This window comes from Thalassophryne amazonica, chromosome 8 (assembly GCF_902500255.1).
Source record: "Thalassophryne amazonica chromosome 8, fThaAma1.1, whole genome shotgun sequence".
Taxonomy (NCBI): Eukaryota; Metazoa; Chordata; class Actinopteri; order Batrachoidiformes; family Batrachoididae; genus Thalassophryne; species Thalassophryne amazonica.
In genome coordinates, this window is record NC_047110.1 from 112039386 (window position 1) to 112060798 (window position 21413).

The 21413-nt window shown below is 42.5% G+C and overlaps 1 protein-coding gene across 1 annotated transcript in view; it reads left to right on the forward strand.

Moving 5' to 3' along the window:
• Window positions 1-21413, forward strand: part of LOC117516328 (cytosolic carboxypeptidase 4) — a 202745-nt gene that overhangs the window by 64074 nt on the left and 117258 nt on the right. The window contains exon 10 of the mRNA XM_034177280.1: window positions 19518-19634. Coding sequence (XP_034033171.1) covers window positions 19518-19634 — 117 coding nt within the window. The remainder of the gene's footprint in view (window positions 1-19517; window positions 19635-21413) is intronic.

Below are 21413 nucleotides of genomic sequence, written 5' to 3' on the forward strand. Positions count from 1 at the left end.
GTTCCTGTATTGCTAGTTAGCATGCTAACATCAGATGTCTTGTAAATGGCTTCAGAGGCGTTACCTGGTTACAGAAACAGTGTTTTTGAATGCAGAAGTCTTTATTTCTTACTAACCTTTACAAAATATGAGATTTATATAGAAATAAACTCTTTCAGAGCATTTTCCCTCATCTTGGTTTATTTTGTTGGAGCGAGCAGCCAGCTGACGTCAAGCTGCGTTTTTACTCAGATTAGCAGTGGCCGTGTCGCGCTGCTCAGCATTTGCATAAAATAGACTATTTGGCTCCACCTCACTGGTGGCAGAGTAACCGTTTTCTCGTCGCTGCAAAATGCCCACTCTGAGCGAAAGTGAACGCTGAGTCGCTGCTTTGCGTCTGTCGCTTCTCGCTAATGTGCCCGTAGCGTACGTGACATTTTAGTCAAGACAATGAAATATGCTGGGAAAGTGAACACTGCAGTTCATTGTGGAGAACACGTTAAGGGCCTAATAAGGACTGGGGCTGCCAAAGGGGGGCCCAAAGAGAAATTTTGTTATGAGGACCCCCCCCCAAAAAAAAAAAAAAACATGCACACCAACATATACACAAACCACACGCCCATTCAGAACAACACACCATTTTACAATCATTTTATTATTATTATTTATGGACCAACAAACTAAAACAATTTAGGTCAATAAATAAATGTCAAATAAATAAATAAATGTGAGTCACACAACTTATAATAAAACGTTAAACAGCGAGGTGTTGTCAGCTGTAAGTGAATGTCACAGGCTGTTGCATGTGACTCATGTCTGATGCAACATGTCCAGTTTGCAGTGTGTTCCAGGTGCATCAGTCACGTGCAGCTATTGCATGTGGTGTCTTGGTGGGGGTTCTCACTGGTGACACTATGGCCTGCATAATTGTGCCACAAACGCACATAAAATGAGGCTCCCATCACAATGCGTAGCCCTACGTGTCGCACTTTATCTGTGTTTAGGTGAGGACACCCTCAGGCCTCATTTATTAAAATGCCATATCAATTATGTGGGATTTCCAAAGTTTTGCCCATTGGGTTGGAGAACTGTTTTTGTTGTTAGATGATTTACTAAGAATGATTGCGTAAAAAACAGCGAGTGGTAACGTGACAGGTGGTGGTATGTAAATGAGGATTTTGCAGGTTAATGACCTTAAGCTCGTAATGAAATTCAACCATCCGCTCGTCGGCTTTGAATTTTGGGCTCCGTTATTCACAAACTCTGCCACATAACTGAGCGTGGTCATGTACTGGAAAAAACCCCACCATCTATTTCAAACATTTAGTTATTGTTAAGTGTGTCCACACGTGCACACAGAGAGACAGACACACAAACGAGTTGAATAGCTCCACAGCTTGTTCTGCTTTTGATGATGCAAAGAAAAAGAGCCAGTGATAGTTTAGATTGGAGCAAAGGACCTGCGGTTCCACTCTTTCTCTCTTTGTGGGTGCAGCTGTTTGTTGCTGAAGGAGCCGTTTAAGGTCCCACAGTCTTCTACACAGGGCGAGACGTGTCGTCCATGTTTGGCATCAGCTCTCATCCATCTCCTCTATAGGGTCCAGAGGGTGGGCCAGGACAGGGTCGGGCCTCTTCACTGCTTTATTGAGTCCTTTCTGTCACTCTCAGAGCTTCCATAACCCCAGTACACTGTTGCATAGAAGGTTCCAAATGAAGATCACCATATTGCAAAAACGGCAAGCTGCAGTAAGACTGATGCCGGGGTTTTGGGAAGGACATTCCAGAAGCTTAATGTTAGCCGGCTTTATCCATCATTTCCTATGTGTGTTTGGGATCATTGTCCTGTTGGAACACCCAGGTGTGGTCACATTTCAACCTTCTAGCCGATGATTTGAGGTGGTGATGAATAATTTGGAGGTAGTCCTCCTCCATTATTCTGTCCACTTTGTGTAATGCACCAGTACCTGTGGCAGCAAAACAACCCCAGAGTATGATAGGAGCACCACGCTGGACAGTTTGGCAAAGTGGTAAAGCAGTGACACATCGGACTAACTTGTACTAACGTGCAGCTGTTTGAACTGATGATCTTGGAATCTGCAGTTGTTCAGAAATGGCCCCATGTCATGATTGGGGCTTGTATGTTGTGTCTTTTTTGTTTCTTTATTTTGTTACTACCGTTCTTTGTCACTGTCATGTTTGGTGGTGGGATCTTTCTGTTCTATCTTCTGCTTGATGTTGGGCGTTTCCCTGTGATCTTCTCTCCAGCTTGCCACACCCCTTCCAGATCCTTCCACACACACCTGTCTTGCATTTCCTGCTAATCACTCCCTCTATTTTAGTCACACCTGTCACCCTGTCTGGTTGCGAGATTGTTGAGCCTTGAACCACTTTTGAGCACTTATTCTTCTGAGCATTTCTGTCCTGTTTTTGACTACTCGTGTTTTTGACCTGACTGCCTGTTTTTGACGTTGTCTCTGCCTAATGCTTCGGATCCTGCTGCTTATCTTGGTCTGCCTACCTGTGTGCCGAACCTGGCCTGAACTTTCATTAAACTCTGTTTTACTGACATCTGAATCCTGCATTTGTGTCCAGCCACGCCACTGCGGTAAGCCTGACACCCCAAGAGACCTACCCATCTTGTGCAAACTTACAGTTGTCCTTGTTTGATCTTCACTGAGTTCCTTGGACCTTCCCATTTTTCTGAGTATTGGTCAGTCCAATTCGTGCTGCCAAACACATCCTTTTTATGCTGGCAAAGAGAAACTACCAGTTATCATCAATCATGATCACGAACAAGGACTGAATAGGCCTTGAACTTGTCATGTTGAAAGACACTGTAGACCATACCAGTGGCTTCCAGTGGACTGTTTGCTGTTGTGACGCTCTTCGGAACTTTACACTTACACTTTACATGTTTTTTTAACTGTTCCTCAAGTCTAATACTTCTGCTACTTTTTCAGTGTAACTGCTGTGAATTTTAATTAATTTATTTACATCTGTGTGAATCCTGTGTGAGCCTTAGAAGTGGTTATCTTATTCATTATTGGTTAGCTCGTGCTTGCTTGGCTATACTCTTGAATTTCCTAGTGGACAAAGTACACTACTGTACACCCTCCATAAATCCTGCGTGATGTCGGAAGATAGGGTGGCTCTCTTAGAGAGCCATATCCGTAAGTTAGAACAGCTTCTTAGCTCAGTGGAGTTAGATATTACAGGCACTCCAATGAGGTTAGTGTTGAGCCGGCTGTGGAGGACGGCTTTCGGACTGTGGCTAGGCGGAGGAAGCCCCGTAGGGCTTGGTGCCCGGTTGTGGTACCCCGATCACACTCGCCACTGCGAACTGTGAAACGGTTCTCCCCCTTGGATTTGCCTGATGTGAATTCTCTGAGGCCATGAGTGACTTCCATTCCTGTCTCCAGACTGAAACGGCAGACGTTAGTGATGGGGATTCTATTACCCGGAAAGTCAGGTTACAGATGCCGATTGACGTTAAATGTATTTCTGGGGCCAGAGCTCCCGACATTGCTCCCAGCTTAGGGTGCTGACGCCGCAGAAGGGAAGGTCACAAAATTTGACATAGAGAGGACTTGTGACGTAGCTGGAAAGATGTGTCTGTATCATGGCCCAAGCAGAGGGTCACCCCTTTGAGTCTGGTCTGCTTGAGGTTTCTTCCTCAGAGGAAGTTTTTCCTTACCACTGTTGCTCTGGGGGTTAGTAAGGTTAGACCTTACTTGTGTGAAGCACCTTGAGGCAACTCTGTTGTGATTTGTAAGCAAAAGAACAGTTCATTCAAGGGCCAAAAGTACCATAACATTCGTGCCCAAGGATGAGTCTATGTGGACTTCTGACCACAACTGTACCTTTGGTCCTTATTGGCAACCCCCAAGCAGACAACTAGTCCATCACCAACTCTCAAAAGTGGCCAACTAAAAATGTGGGTATGTCCTTGGCCTTCTCCAACTGCTGGGGTCCTCAACACTGAGGCACCTGCCTGCTGGATCACGACTGGAGAAATGCGCCACATGGTCAAAAAGTCATAGCTGGTGTTCCCTCACAATACAAGTGGTCCTCCTCATCTGAATCTCACTAACTAACTGTTTGAAACATTCCAGCAGTATGCAAGGACCCTCAGAAAAGATTCAAATTCAAAAAGAACCAAATTCATCCAGTTCTATCCTTAGGTCACTGGTTAGCCTCCAAGTCTCACAAGCATACAGGAAGCACCAGGACCTTAAAGACTCGGACCTTCATTCTCCTGCAAAGATATCAGCTTCACCAAACACCTCCATCCAGAGACCTCACAGCTCCATCAGCTCCACAGTAAGACAAAAAAGTTATGTCTCAAGAACATTCATTATCAGAGACATTGATTACAGAGTTCAATATTTTAAACAGCTGAAGTCATGAAAAATGTTGGATTTTAAAATAGCTGCAAGATGTGCAGGAATATAATTCCTGTTCTGTCTTCAAAGGAACAATTTATGATTGTTCAAACTAAGATCCAGGCTTTTAACAGCTTCCTGGACTCAGGTGGTCTTCCATTGGATATTTTTGATACCTGATTGTCAATTATTTCAAGATAAAACAAACAAAAAACACCCAAAATAAATCAGATACTCAGTCTGGGTAGTCTGTGTGTAGTCTGTGTGTTGTGGGCGTCATGCAAGCTGGTGTGTGTGTCGGCTGTAAACTAGGAGGTTGCGTTTGGATTTTGTCTTCACATTTAATGAAATCAGGCTCGATTTTTGACCATTTTGAAATTGGGGCCAAAAATCTTCAATGGGAGTCAGCCCTCAGAGAATGAATGAATGAATGAATGAATGAACACTGCAGCTGTGTGTGTTTACACGAGTCTTCTGCTTGGATTCATTCACAGTCACAGCGAAAAATGTCTATCTGCAAAGATAAGCAGCAGAGCTCATAACTGACCTTCTGCTGGCAAACTGATCCGATCGGGTGCACAATAATCCGTGACATTTAGCTGCTCGCCTTCATTAGTCCTGACAGTCTGCTGCGTCTCAGCGCACTCCCACACACACACACACACACACACACACATGCTGCTCCAACCATTAAACCCTCCAAGTGATGATGTCACAAAGAAATAAAGACTTAAAAGGAATTTTTTTTTTATCAGTGTTGTCGCTGTTTATGTCAGCGATTCTTAATCACAGATTTAATTAACCTTACATAAAGCATTAATTACAATATTCCAGCTTTAGAAGAGCCCAGACGTGCACTCAGTGACATGCAGTAAGTGACTGATTAGAGGTATTAGACAGATTGATAGAATTAAATTACTCATTTGTTTGTTGTTTACAAAACTGCAATAAAAACATTATATTCTTCACATTTTTAGGAAGTTTTTTCTCCTTTGTTTTTAAATTCCATTTTACCACAGAATACACATTTTTTTTTAGCTGTGGCACTACTAAATACTATCTCAAACTAAGATTACTTGCTGAGAAAAAGCTAAAAATCTTATTGATTTAAGTGATCAAGCCAAAGGGTGGTGGGGCCACATTAGGGGCGCTGTTCCATACAAACATGATCACATGACAGGGGCTGACAGGTCACATATGTGGACCCGCCTCCTCATTCTGTCCAAGTATGACTCAGCACAAATGTGTAATGATATAGGTTAAAATATAAGTTATAAAATTATATAAAATTACAATTATAATTATTAATTATAAAGTTATAAAATTATATAAAATACAAGTAAAATATAAGAAAAAAAACTTTCATTACCATGGCAACCAAATGAGGAACCTCACAGGGACAATCGATGCACAAAAACACGTATCTGCCAAAATTTGTTGCAATAACTTTTGATGTGAACAGATTCAAATATGTCAAATTATAGTAAGATTACAGTAAGAATATTATTATTATTGGTATACGTCATTACACTGAGTAGCCCATTGTATCATTTTTGTGTCACTGCTGCTTTGCTGTACAAATTATAGCAATTGATGAGGAAAATGATCTTTGGATACATACTTAGCAGTATGCTACTTACAGTCCCGTCGCCAGATCTCAGTCTTAAGGGGGGCTTATGAAATCCACCAGGTGGGCACCACTACTAATAGTTTATTTTTACTATTCACGCAGCCCTAATCCCTCACAATAATCATCACATTAACCATGACCGGACCAGCGCTCTCTCTCTCTCTCTGTCACTCACTCACACACACACACACACACACACACACACACACACACACACACACACACACACACACACACACACACACACACACACACACACACACACACACACACAAGTACAAATAACGTATTAGATCATGCACACACAGCATCTCGAACTAAACAAACGAAAAAACACCACGGCGGGTGCATTTCAAAGCAACCAACAGAGGGGTAGCTACCAATTGCCAACACACACACACGCGCGCGCGCATGTTCACACGCACACACACACACAATTACAAATAACGTATTAGATCATGCACACGCAGCATCTCGAACTAAACAAACGAAAAAAACACCACGGCGGGTGCATTTCAAAGCAACCAACAGAGGGGTAGAAGTAGTTATAGTACCAATTGCCATCACACACACACACACACACACACACACACACACACACACACACACACACACACACACACACACACACACACACACACACACACACACACACACACACACACACACACACACACACACACACACACACACACACACACACACACACACACCAGTGGCGGATGCTGGTCTTTCAAGGAGGGGAAGCTCAATTTCGGCCTACATCATAAAATGTGTCGGTTTATTTATACGTAAATTCTACCCTCCGTTCCTTTTCAAGAAACTACATTTTATTTGTTACAGCACTTCCAGTCAGCCAGCTCACTGTCATACCAGGACAGCTGAAAAGACCTGTTACTTTTCCCCACCTTTTGCACCAAATTAATCTAAGGAGATGATCGGCCCTACTGTTTAACTCTAAGTTTTTCTTCGTAAGGAAGACTATCAAATGGTTTCGCCAAAATCCGGTCCACAACATTCAAATTGTCTTCCATTATGTGCAGCTTTCCACCTAGCTCGCTAGCTGGGACTGGCGCGAGGCTAGTGTGAAGTTTGTCCGCCTGTGAGTGCTTTGTGACGGTGGAGGAGCTCAGCAGCACCCGCTGCTCGGTAGGAACAGAAACTGCGATAGAAGTCAGAAAGAGTGATAGAAGTCAGTCTCCAAACACAAGCAGCTACAAAAAAACAAACACCAGAAATAGAAGCTCGATTTGTCGCTAGTCGTTTTTAACAAAGAAAATGCCGCTAAGAGGATTAGGAAAGTCTCCGGTTCAACTCAGAACAGAATGAAAATTAAAAAATGCTCCCACGGATGTTTACACCAAAAGATCGCTGATTCGTTAATTTCGCTGTCAATCAAAAAGGGATTCAGCCTCAGACAGATCATCCAATCATCATGCAGAAGCTGAGTGTCTGGGCCGGCCGAGGCCCGCCCACTGCCCCATAGACCCCCAGACATGCTGAGCGTCCGATGGGCGGGACAAAGCCCAGCATTTATCCAATGACTTGTCTCGTTTCGCTGCATGCTTTGTGTCGCTATTGAAATCTGTGGACGCTCAGCGTTCACACTGTTTAAAGTACTGTGAAGCTGCGGGTTTGAGTGAGAGGAAAGCTAATTCTGAACAAAAGTTGAGCGCGTTGTAGCGCGTATTTAGTCAGTGACATGTACACACAACAGTATATATTTGATCACTTATTTTTTTGACATTTTAGGGGAAGCTGAGCTTGCAGTCTTAGAGCAATCGCCTCTGACACACACACACACACACACACACACACACACACACACACACAATAAAAATTTGGACCTACTTTGAGTAGAGTGCCAGCGCTGTCCTCTCTTTCGTCCACCCTGTGTCAGTACAGGATCCACGGAGGTAGAAATGGGTCCAGGGTTTTCTTTGCCAACGACATCATGTGTTGGTTTATCCGAAGTTACAGATGTTGGGGTTTTAAACCAGTTACGTATATCCATATTTAGGAAAGCACAAAAACTAGCTGCTGTCTGCTGGCAAAAACTCACACTTCCATTTCCCCCCATAAACGCGGTAACTGACTGTTGCTGGGCAACACTGACGTGATTACATATGTAGACAAACTTTCCAACAAACTCACACGGTTTTAATATATTTAATGTCTTAGTGATTATGCAACACTGGCCGTTTTAACCCAAAGCAAGTACAATAAAATGAAATTAGGATATTATTTATCTATTTATTTATTTGAGATCTGTGACTGTGATCTGGCTTGTTGTGGGCGGGCCCAAGCATCTCAGTGGGCGGGCACTGCCCCCTAGGGCCCGCCCATAGCAACGGGTGTGGCTACTTACTTTTTTCGCTTCGTTTTTTCCCTTGGTTCAGGAATCGTTCTGTGCCACGTGCCATGTCTGCACGCGACCAACCTGAAGTTATGGCTCACAGAAATATAAACAAAGCTTCGTTTCCACGTTATCAGGATTGCGTTTCTTCTTCTTCTACAGACACTCCTGTATCAGCTGAAATATTAACTTTGCACTCTGCGAAGTATCATCTGATGCTAATCACAAATCATGTATATATCACGTGTAAAAATGGTGATTATTTAGGTTTTAATAGTGAGAAAGTAGAAGAACAGTTGTTCAAAAAGAGAAATCCAAACAATCTTTTGGGAATGTTAAAAACAAACCAAAAAAAAGCACTCACCATTTCAACCTCACTCTTTGCCTTTTTTTGGTTTATTTTTTGTGTATATACCTTTAAATTATTAAAGATGTCATCCTTTGTCAGGGGAGGTGATGGTCTAGTGGTTAAAGCGTTGGGATCCTCGTTTCAAATCCCAGCCTGACGGGAAAATCGATATGGATCCTTAATCCCCTAGTTGCTCCTGGTGTGTAGTGAGCACCTTGTATGGCAGCACCCTGACATCGGGGTGAATGTGAGGCATTACTGTAAAGCGCTTTGAGCGTCTGATGCAGATTGGTCATAACGTATACTGTAGATATTTAATGGATTACATCTAAGGGCACACACCCGCCAAGAACATGATTGTATGTTTGTAGCCCCATTTCTTACCTTTAATTGTTTCAATTAATATACATGAATTATTCCGTATATATTATATATATTATTATATATATATTATATACACGTAAATGAGATTTCACTCAAAAAGAACCTGATTGTTTGCTGGACTGACAGAAAAGTTCATGACTGTAACATTATTACATATTATCTATATATTAGACCACTTTTTTTTTTACCCATAAACTAACTGTGGCCCATACAAAGAGTTGCACTTTTTTTTTAACTAACATTGGAGGCCCTGTGACTTATATACCGAAAAATCATGCATTTGTTATTCACACTAATAATTATAGTATATTCTATTTATATAGAACTTTTCCAGAACTGAAGCACTAAACAAAATAAACTCCAACATTAAACGAATATATGTTAATGATAAGAAGTACATGACAGCAGTGCACAAAAATCTCAAATTAAGGAGATGATAATATAGAAAAATGGTGCGACATATATGGGCTTTTCCTTTTCAAGAGGCCTTTTTTAACAGGTGCAACTTATACTCTGGAAAATACGGTACATTACTACACTGACAGTCCACTTTAGATCTTGACCACAAGGGGGCAGTGTGCCACCACCTCCTCAGTATGTAGTAGGAGGCTTCAAACGTAGGGACGATGGGTTCACATAGCAAATTTTGCAAGCTAAATAGACTCTTCCAGGACAACATTCGGTCACATCCCAGAAAGAGTTAAACCAACTCTACCACAGTGTAAATGAACCTTACTCAAGTTGAAGAACTTGAATTAACACCATTTAACATTATTTACCGTGTGACCAAATGTCATTCCGGCAGAGTCTGTTTTACTCTCCAAATCTTGATAAGTAATTCTTCTTGGTAAGACTGATCATTCCACCAATTTTTGTTGATCACTTGAAGAGGTTTTGATTGATCCTGTTGACAAACAAAGCAACAACCAAACCATCAAACAAACCAGTCCGTCAGACCGTTTTCCTTTGATGGAAAGTTTCAGCAACCAAAGAAGACCTGGAATCTTTCAGAAGAGTAAGAGGAAAATAAAAAGCAAGAGGGAGCAGAGAAAGTGAGAGAAATGGAGCTATTATTTTAGAAGTGATGGAGGGAGGGGAGTGAGGGAAGAAGTGCGGAAAGATAAAAACCAGAACTGGATTGAGGAGACTAATGAAAGGGAAAACAGGGTGTAGGCGGTCCCAGTATGGTGAAGGTGTCCTGGGAGAAATGGATGAAGAAGAGCTGTGGGAGCTGTGGATAAAAGAACAGAGAGAGAGAGAAAGAGACAGAGAACAGGAAGATTTAAGGTGAGAAACCAGAATCTGAGGAGGCTGAAGAGCAGCCAGATAAGCAGAAGAATAATGGAGGCTGGAATTAGGAGGGCTGGCAGGGAAATGAATGAAAGGAGAAGAAGAATGAGGGGGTGAAATGATGATATCAGCGTTTTTGGGGTCATTGGGGGGGGGGGGGGGGCTTTCAAACCCATACAATCCCAGACAAACTGCAGCCCACACAAAGAGTGGTCAGTTATATTAAGGGCCGCCCTATTTGAAATACAGTGATTGGATAGATGGAGTGTAGAGGGGGTCTGGTTTGGGAACCACAGAATCTCGTCTCTGCTGTTTGCGGACGATGTGGTTCTGTTGGCTTCGTCCAATCAGGACCTTCAGCATGCACTGGGGCGGTTTGCAGCCCAGTGTGAAGCGTCCGGGATGAAAATCAGCACCTCCAAATCCGAGGCCATGGTTCTCGACCGGAAAAAGGTGCTTTGCCCTCTTCAGGTCGGTGGAGTGTCCTTGCCTCAAGTGGAGGAGTTTAAGTATCTCGGGGTCTTGTTCACGAGTGAGGGATGGATGGAGCGTGAGATCGATAGACGGATTGGTGCAGCATCTGCAGTGATGTGGTCGCTGAATCGGACCGTCGTGGTGAAGAGATAGCTGAGTAGGGGGGCAAAGCTCCCGATTTACCGATCGATCTACATTCCGATCCTCACCTACGGTCATGAGATTTGGCTCATGATCGAAAGAACGAGATCGCGAGTACAAGCGGCCGAGATGAGTTTCCTCCGCAGGGTGGCTGGGCGCTCCCTCAGAGATAGGGTGAGGAGCTCGGTCACTTGGGAGGAGCTCGGAGTCGAGCCGCTGCTCCTCCACATCGAAAGGAGTCAGTTGAGGTGGCTTGGGCATCTTTTCTGGATGCCCCCTAGACGCCTCGCTGGAGAGGTGTTCCGGGCACGTCCCATTGGGAGGAGGCCCCGGGGAAGACCCAGGACACGCTGGAGGGACTACATCTCTCGGCTGGCTTGGAATGCCTTGGGGTTCCCCCGGAGGAGCTGGGGGAGGTGTGTGTGGAACGGGAGGTTTGGGCGGCTTTGCTTGAGCTGCTGCCCCTGCGACCCGACTCCGGAAAAAGTGGAAGAAAATGGATGGATGGATGGATAGATGGAGTCCATCCTCTCCAGATTTTTAACACAATAACTCAAAAACAACAGATAAGATTAATAATAGTCTAGATTAATAATAATAATAATAATAATAATGATGATTGTCATCATCAAAACAATAATTTATTTACAGAAGTATCGTTTTCAGACTACACACATACAAAGTGCTGCAAAAGAGATCAAAAAAGAATAATAAATTATGAAATATATACACACAAAACAGCTAAAACGTGAAATTAAAAAAATCCCAACATTACTGAATTTAAGATACTGACTTGAACTCAAACTTCAACACAACTGCCTAATTTCAGACTATAAACTGCTCCACAATACGGGTGCATAAAAGAAAAAGCTTGATGATGAATTAGGAGCAGGTGTGGCTGTTAGTCGGAAGGTGGTGCTTTGTGGGCAGAGAAGTAAAGTGTTAATCTCTGATTGTTGGCCAGTATTAAAACTTTTCTAACATGATCACAGGTCCATAAAGTAGTTTGAATTGAGCTGATTATACAATATCCTTGGCCTGTCCGCTGCCTAGGCCACCTCCTCTTGTACTTGCTGTTCGTGATAACTAGACATACCTTACAGTGTGATGTTGTGTGGATTGAAGGGAAAACAAAAGCCCAAACCTGCATTAAAATCGTGATAAACAAGTTCCATGGATGACATAAATCCAGGTTTAATTGGAACATCGATGGTGGAAAAGCGGCGTGTCTGTGAGTGTTTCTTGCTGTCATTATGAGGACACGGCTCAGTAAAGCACATGATGAGCATGAAATGATTTGTGTGACTCAGTCACTGACTAATGCTGCGTGCAGTCCCACTGTGGCGCTGCATGCACATCGGGAAAAGACAGATGTTCTTTGTTTTCAACGGAGGACTGACAATAACGATGTCAGCCACGGCGCTAAGTGCTGCCTGCAACGCCCACTCGCGCATCGTGTCAGACAAAGTTCCATTTATGTTCCGCCATGTTGGGGAATCAGTCGCAATGCTTTTATTGTCTCAGCTTTCAGCAAAAAGCTAAATCGTGTCTTTTCCTTTGGTCTTGCGGAGAAAAGTGTGCAGCTTTTGTTTGACATTTTCAATTACAGTCCTGGGGTTCATCGTCGCGGGTTACTGGATCCGTGTCGGACCGCTGTGAGAGCCATGTCCCTACACTCAACACAAACACGTCCTCAGTGGGCGTGTGGGTGTGTCGGTCTTCACTGATCGTCTCAGTAACAGAGCAGCTCTGAGTCATCGTGGGTGAATATCTACAGTCGGGCTTATTTAATAAAAATCATGAACTGAGGCTGAGTTTGAGCAGAATTTAGAATAGAATAGATGTTTATTGTCATTGCATTTCGGCAATGAAATCCTGATGTACTTTCCAAACAACAAAACAGCAGCTTTAAAAAACAATGAACAGCTTCACAGGACGGCAAGAGCTTAATAAAATAACAAAAAAAAAGGTGCTTAATAAATGATTGAGGTGCTGAATGCTCAGTGAGGTCGGATATGTAAATAGACTGTATTAGTTATTGCATATGTTCCCTTACTGAATGTCTGTGTGTGTGTGTGTGTGTGTGTGTGTGTGTGTGTGTGTGTGTGTGTGTGTGTGTGTGTGTGTGTGTGTGTGTGTGTGTGTGTGTGTGTGTGTGTGGTGGGGGGGGGTGGAGGAGGCTACAGCTCTGGGGAAAAAGCTGTTCCTTACCCTATCAGTCTGTGGCCTTATAGTGCGGTACCTCTTCCCTGACAGCAGAGGAGCAAACAGGGAACGTTCCAGGTGGCTGTTGTCCTTGCATATGGCCCGTGACTTCCTCTGCAAGCGTTCAACATACACAGAGCTCAGCTCCTACAATCCTCTGTGCTGTCTTCACCACCTGGGACAGATCTTTTCTGTCCTCTGCCATGTGGCTACTGTACCACACTGTGCAGCCATGGCAGATAATGCTCTCGTTGGTGCTTCTATGGAGGTTCCTGAGCAGTTGTGGAGCCAGACCAGCCTTCTTCAGCTTCCTCAGAAAGAACATCCTTTGCTGGGCTTTTTTCACCACGTTGTGGGTGTGTAACGTCCATATCAGATCCTTGGTGATGTGGATGCCAAGGAGCCTAATTGTGTCCACCCTCTCAACATCTTCTCCGCTGATGTGTAATGGGGGCTGTGAGACTCTCCTGGTCCTCCTGTAGTCTATGATGACCTCCTTGGTTTTCACGTTATTGAAGACCAGGTCGTTGTCTGCACACCACTCTGTCAGGTGTAGGGCCTCCTCCCTGTACCAGGTCTTGTCGTTGTCCATGATAAGGCCGTAGTGTTGTCGGCAAACGGTAGTAGGGTTTATTAGGGCCAACAACGAGAGCTGGTACAGGGAGGAGATCATCAGGAGGTTTCTGAACTTTGTGCACTGGTTTCCACCTGGACTCTCCCTCGTCCTACACTTGACGTTGAACTGTATCTGTCTGTTTGTCAAATGCTTTATTGCAGTTGGTCTTAAATAAATAAAAATCCATGTTGGTAGGACCCCAGTATGCCTCTGTTGATGTTTGATTCTGGTCTTTAGGTTATTCGAGTGATCCTCCTCTGTCTTAGATTATCTCCTGTGTTTTTATTCTAATGTCTCTTCCACGTTCTTTCCCTGTAGATTTAGTTCCTGTTACTGCTCTCCAGGTTCACGTGTCTCTACACTTTCACGATTGTCTTCTGGCCTTTATAACCTTTCATGTTGTAAACACAACCTTGCCAGATTGTCTAGCATCATGCCTGCTCTGTTGCGTTGTTTACGCGTGGTTGTCGTTGACTCACATTGACACTATGCACTGAACATCTGTGTTTTTGGAAAACTCTTCTGCTGCTCCTCTTAAGGATACTGTTGACTGTTAGACTGATCTCCTAACCTCTCCTTGAGTAGGCCACCAATATTGTTTGCCGCTCCAAGGACTATTTTGTGAATTGTTGCTTTTGAGTGCTTTGTTGCCCCCTGCTGGAATTGTAAATAAACCAGCTTGTGCCTCTTGCTTGCCTCTACTGGTGGTTGGCTCTCACTGCGGTATTGTATCACTTCCTGTTCCGGAGCACAGCGGTGTTTTTCTGTATCCGTTACCTGTTTAATCTGCGCAGTTAGATTGATCTAGTTACCTAGATAACGATTTGTTTCACAGTGTAATCTTCACGTGCCTTAACTAAAGCACTCCCTCTGCTGAATCACCTCTAAATTATTTACACATTATTCACTTTGTGTGTTTTTAGGAATCCGCTAGCTTAGCGCAGCTACTAGCTCTTAGCCGGTTTAGCATGGCAGCTTCTCCTGTCTCTCCTGCACTTTTCTGCTCTGGGTGTGAAATGTTTAGTTATTCCTCGGCCTCCTTTAGCAGTAATGGTACTTGTAATAAGTGTAGCTTATTCGTAGCTTTGAAGGCCAGGCTGGGCGAATTGGAGACTCGGCTCCGCACCGTGGAAAATTCTACAGCTAGCCAGGCCCTTGTAGTCGGTGCGGACCAAGGTAGCTTAGCCGCCGTTAGTTTCCCTCTGGCAGATCCCGAGCAGCTGGGAAAGCAGGCCGACTGGGTGACTGTGAGGAGGAAGCATAGCCCTAAACAGAAGCCCCGTGTACACCGCCAACCCGTTCACATTTCTAACCGCTTTTCCCCACTCGACGACACACCCGCCGAGGATCAAACTCTGGTTATTGGCGACTCTGTTTTGAGAAATGTGAAGTTAGCGACACCAGCAACCGGGGGCCAGAGCAGGCGACATTGAAGGAAATTTGAAACTGCTGGCTAAGGCTAAGCGTTAATTTGGTAAGATTGTAATTCACGTCAGCAGTAATGACACCCGGTTACGCCAATCGGAGGTCACTAAAATTAACATTGAATCGGTGTGTAACTTTGCAAAAACAATGTCGGACTCTGTAGTTTTCTCTGGGCCCCTCCCCAATCAGACTGGGAGTGACATGTTTAGCCGCATGTTCTCCTTGAATTGCTGGCTGTCTGAGTGGTGTCCAAAAAATGAGGTGGGCTTCATAGATAATTGGCAAAGCTTCTGGGGAAAACCTGGTCTTGTTAGGAGAGACGGCATCCATCCCACTTTGGATGGAGCAGCTCTCATTTCTAGAAATCTGGCCAATTTTCTTAAATCCTCCAAGCCGTGACTATCCAGGGTTGGGACCAGGAAGCAGAGTTGTAGTTTACACACCTCTCTGCAGCTTCTCTCCCCCTGCCATCCCCTCATTACCCCATCCCCGTAGAGACGGTGCCTGCTCCCAGACCACCAATAACCAGTAAAAATCTATTTAAGCATAAAAATTAAAAAAAAAAATAATATAGCACCTTCAACTGCACCACAGACTAAAACAGTTAAATGTGGTCTATTAAACATTAGGTCTCTCTCTTCTAAGTCCCTGTTAGTAAATGATATAATAATTGATCAACATATTGATTTATTCTGCCTTACAGAAACCTGGTTACAGCAGGATGAATATGTTAGTTTAAATGAGTCAACACCCCCGAGTCACACTAACTGCCAGAATGCTCGTAGCACGGGCCGAGGCGGAGGATTAGCAGCAATCTTCCATTCCAGCTTATTAATTAATCCAAAACCCAGACAGAGCTTTAATTCATTTGAAAGCTTGACTCTTAGTCTTGTCCATCCAAATTGGAAGTCCCAAAAACCAGTTTTATGTGTTATTATCTATCGTCCACCTGGTCGTTACTGTGAGTTTCTCTGTGAATTTTCAGACCTTTTGTCTGACTTAGTGCTTAGCTCAGATAAGATAATTATAGTGGGCGATTTTAACATCCACACAGATGCTGAGAATGACAGCCTCAACACTGCATTTAATCTATTACTAGACTCAATTGGCTTTGCTCAAAATGTAAATGACCACTTTAATCATTTAATCATATCTTAGATCTTGTTCTGACTTATGGTATGGAAATTGAAGACTTGACAGTATTCCCTGAAAACTCCCTTCTGTCTGATCATTTCTTAATAACATTTACATTTACTCTGATGGACTACCCAGCAGTGGGGAATAAGTTTCATTACACTAGAAGTCTTTCAGAAAGCGCTGTAACTAGGTTTAAGGATATGATTCCTTCTTTATGTTCTCTAATGCCATATACCAACACAGTGCAGAGTAGCTACCTAAACTCTGTAAGTGAGATAGAGTATCTCGTCAGTAGTTTTACATCCTCATTGAAGACAACTTTGGATGCTGTAGCTCCTCTGAAAAAGAGAGCTTTAAATCAGAAGTGCCTGACTCCGTGGTATAACTCACAAACTCGCAGCTTAAAGCAGATAACCCGTAAGTTGGAGAGGAAATGGCGTCTTACTAATTTAGAAGATCTTCACTTAGCCTGGAAAAAGAGTCTGTTGCTCTATAAAAAAGCCCTCCGTAAAGCTAGGACATCTTACTACTCATCACTAATTGAAGAAAATAAGAACAACCCCAGGTTTCTTTTCAGCACTGTAGCCAGGCTGACAAAGAGTCAGAGCTCTATTGAGCTGAGTATTCCTTTAAGTTTAACTAGTAATGACTTCATGACTTTCTTTGCTAATAAAATTTTAACTATTAGAGAAAAAATTACTCATAACCATCCCAAAGATGTATCGTTATCTTTGGCTGCTTTTAGTGATGCTGGTATTTGGTTAGACTCTTTCTCTCAGATTGTTCTGTCTGAGTTATTTTCATTAGTTACTTCCTCCAAACCATCAACATGTCTATTAGACCCCATTCCTACCAGGCTGCTCAAGGAAGCCCTACCATTAATTAATGCTTCGATCTTAAATATGATCAATCTATCTTTATTAGTTGGCTATGTACCACAGGCTTTTAAGGTGGCAGTAATTAAACCATTACTGCAAAAAGCCATCACTTGACCCAGCCATCTTAGCTAATTATAGGCCAATCTCCAACCTTCCTTTTCTCTCAAAAATTCTTGAAAGGGTAGTTGTAAAACAGCTAACTGATCATCTGCAGAGGAATGGTCTATTTGAAGAGTTTCAGTCAGGTTTTAGAATTCATCATAGTACAGAAACAGCATTAGTGAAGGTTACAAATGATCTTCTTATGGCCTCAGACAGTGGACTCATCTCTGTGCTTGTTCTGTTAGACCTCAGTGCTGCTTTTGATACTGTTGACCATAAAATTGTATTACAGAGATTAGAGCATGCCATAGGTATTAAAGGCACTGCGCTGCAGTGGTTTGAATCATATTTATCTAATAGATTACAATTTGTTCATGTAAATGGGGAATCTTCTTCACAGACTAAGGTTAATTATGGAGTTCCACAAGGTTCTGTGCTAGGACCAATTTTATTCACTTTATACATGTTTCCCTTAGGCAGTGTTATTAGACAGCATTGCTTAAATTTTCATTGTTACGCAGATGATACCCAGCTTTATCTATCCATGAAGCCAGAGGACACACACCAATTAGCTAAACTGCAGGATTGTCTTACAGACATAAAGACATGGATGACCTCTAATGTCCTGCTTTTAAACTCAGATAAAACTGAAGTTATTGTACTTGGCCCCACAAATCTTAGAAACATGGTGTCTAACCAGATCCTTACTCTGGATGGCATTACCCTGACCTCTAGTAATACTGTGAGAAATCTTGGAGTCATTTTTGATCAGGATATGTCATTCAATGTGTTGTGTGGGCCGCCTGAAGAGGAGGTACTGCTGGCCCACCACCACCAGATGGCACCCTGCCTGGAGTGCGGACTTCAGGCACAAGAGGGTGCTGCCGCCAAGGACACAGCCGGGGGTGACAGCTGTCACTCATCATCTCATGACAGCTGTCACCCATCAACACTTCATCATGCTACTCCATAAAACCCGGACGTCATCTCCACCTCGTTGCCGAGATATCATCGACCTGTGAAGCAGTACCAGATCCGACATTCGGAGACGGTGGCCACCTGGGGACTCGGGACTTGGCGGCTCCAGTATTCTCCGGGTTCGGTGGCGGAGGAAATCGTGTGGTTCCGGTTCTTCTCAGGACAGACGTCTTCTATCCTTGAGCCTGCCCACACGTCACCCTTGTGATTGACTGTTTGCAAAATTTCACATTCCTCTGTATTGTGGTTGTGCTCATTCACAACAGTAAAGTGTTCATATTCGACTCTTTCATTGTCCGTTCATTTACGCCCCCTGTTGTGGGTCCGTGTCACTACACTTTCCCAACACAATGCGCATATTAAACAAATATGTAGGACTGCTTTTTTGCATTTGCGCAATATCTCTAAAATTAGAAAGGTCTTGTCTCAGAGTGATGCTGAAAAACTAATTCATGCATTTATTTCCTCTAGGCTGGACTATTGTAATTCATTATTATCAGGTTGTCCTAAAAGTTCCCTGAAAAGCCTTCAGTTAATTCAAAATGCTGCAGCTAGAGTACTGACAGGGACTAGAAGGAGAGAGCATATTTCACCCATATTGGCCTCTCTTCATTGGCTTCCTGTTAATTCTAGAATCGAATTTAAAATTCTTCTTCTTACTTATAAGGTTTTGAATAATCAGGTCCCATCTTATCTTAGGGACCTCATAGTACCATATTACCCCAATAGAGCGCTTCGCTCTCAGACTGCAGGCTTACTTGTAGTTCCTAGGGTTTGTAAGAGTAGAATGGGAGGCAGAGCCTTCAGCTTTCAGGCTCCTCTCCTGTGGAACCAGCTCCCAATTCAGATCAGGGAGACAGACACCCTCTCTACTTTTAAGATTAGGCTTAAAACTTTCCTTTTTGCTAAAGCTTATAGTTAAGCTAATTATTGTATGGCTTTGCCTTACAATATAAAGCGCCTTGGGGCAGCTGTTTGTTGTGATTTGGCGCTATATAAATAAAATTGATTTGATTTGATTTTGATTTAGCATTGTTGTGATTCTCTGCACTGGGGTCCTCTGTCTAAGCCCTTAGAGTTAAGCCCTCTAAACACACTTGTTACTGAATGAGTGCTCTTGCGTGCTCATCATTAGTTGCACTGGACATGTAACTAATTGTTACCTGTTTGTGTGGTGACTTGTTTTTACAGGACGAGGACTTGGAGACAGACCTGAAAATACTGTGTGCTCGTCCGGAACCAGACCGACCCAAAGAGCTGCTGGCACAGTACAGCCAACTCTGTCCGGAACTCTCACATGAGTTTGAGGTACATTTCTCTGGCTTCTATATGGTATTGAGGCTTAAAAATGTCACCCAATCTACAATAGCTACTAAAGCCTGTTTAAAAATAATCATAATATTAAACATCGTCACATAAAGTCATGTGATTTGATTACTTTTAGATTATTTTGATGCCTGATAAAGTGACATTGGTCATAGGTGCTGACTTTAACTTGTATCCAGGTTTAGGGGAAACAGGAAAATATGTCTACTTCACTTTTACCAGCAGCATATCAAGCTAGTGACATCACAGACAGTTTCCCCAGAGTACCTCAGAGGTTCACCCAGTGCTGCAAAAAAAAAAAGAAAGAAAACTCACCATAATTCATTCTTGACTCTCCAAAATCTCACTAAAATAAAAACAAGAATAAATCACACTTTTTTTCTTGTATGTAGAAATTACTTTTTAACACAATGTTTCACAGGAAAGCAGTAGCACATGTGCACACCACAGCATGTACTGTTACTTAACATAAAGACTTTTAAATAAAAACAACTATACAAGATGGACAAATGTGTGATGGACAACATATTGAATGTTATTTGAAGTAGTTTGGACAACAGAATGCATCAGATGGACACAAATGGAGACGTGAACAGTGGATTTTTGCAGGAAGCCCTCAGATTGTGGCGTGGACCTCAAGGACTGTTAAATTCCAAAAATAAGCAATAGAGACAAATAAATGTGTGATGGACAATATATTGGATATTTGATGCAGGCGAACATGGATTGCTGACCCACAGCATTGGAAACACAACAACGAAGTGTGAGCCCATTTCTCATCAGCTCTTTAATTTGAGATTTTTAGGCTTTGTTATTGTGTATGTTTATTATTGGAGTTTCTTTTGTATAGTATGTTGATTCCTGGGAAAGCCTTGTTTTTGTCCATGATAAACACTTGATTTTTCAGTATAAAAGTCACACCTGAGTATAAACAAGTACAGTAGTGTTCAGAATAATAGTAGTGCTATGTGACTAAAAAGATTATTCCAGGTTTTGAGTATATTTCTTATTGTTACATGGGAAACAAGGTACCAGTAGATTCAGTAGGCTTCACAAATCCAACAAGACAAAGTATTCATGATATGCACACTCTTAAGACTATGAAATTGGGCTATTAGTAAAAAAAAAAAAAGTAGAAAAGGGGGTGTTCACAATAATAGTAGCATCTGCTGTTGACGCTACAAACTTAAAACTATTATGTTCAAACTGCTTTTTAGCAATCCTGTGAATCACTAAACTAGTATTTAGTGACATACCACTACTATTATTCTGAACACTACTGTAAAAACTAGAACACCGCACTTGTAGAGTGCAAACTTCTGCCAGCACTAGTTTCCAATATCACAAATTTTTACCTTGGAAAAACGTTTTAAGGTCAAAGTCTTGCTAGAAGTGTCTTTTCATAAGCTAAAATATAATGCAAAATATCAATGAAAAGGGCTTTTCAAAGTTAAATTCAAATATCTGCTAAATTTGCAAAACGGATCAAACTTAGTCTGTTCATTCAGTGTGGCCAGTTTGCACCTCACTGTCACAAATGAGAGTTAGTGAGGCACTTTGGATTAAGATATAATGCAAAATGTACATCAAATCAGCTTTTCAATATTAAATTCAAATGTCCACAAAATCCACAATCCAAATCATCCTACATAACACTCTCAAATATGAAAGAAATTAGATCTTTTTTGACAGAGTAAGGAATTTTTGAAAATTCACTCAATGTTAAAGATAGGGAATTTTCCTGACTTTGCCCTTTGACCG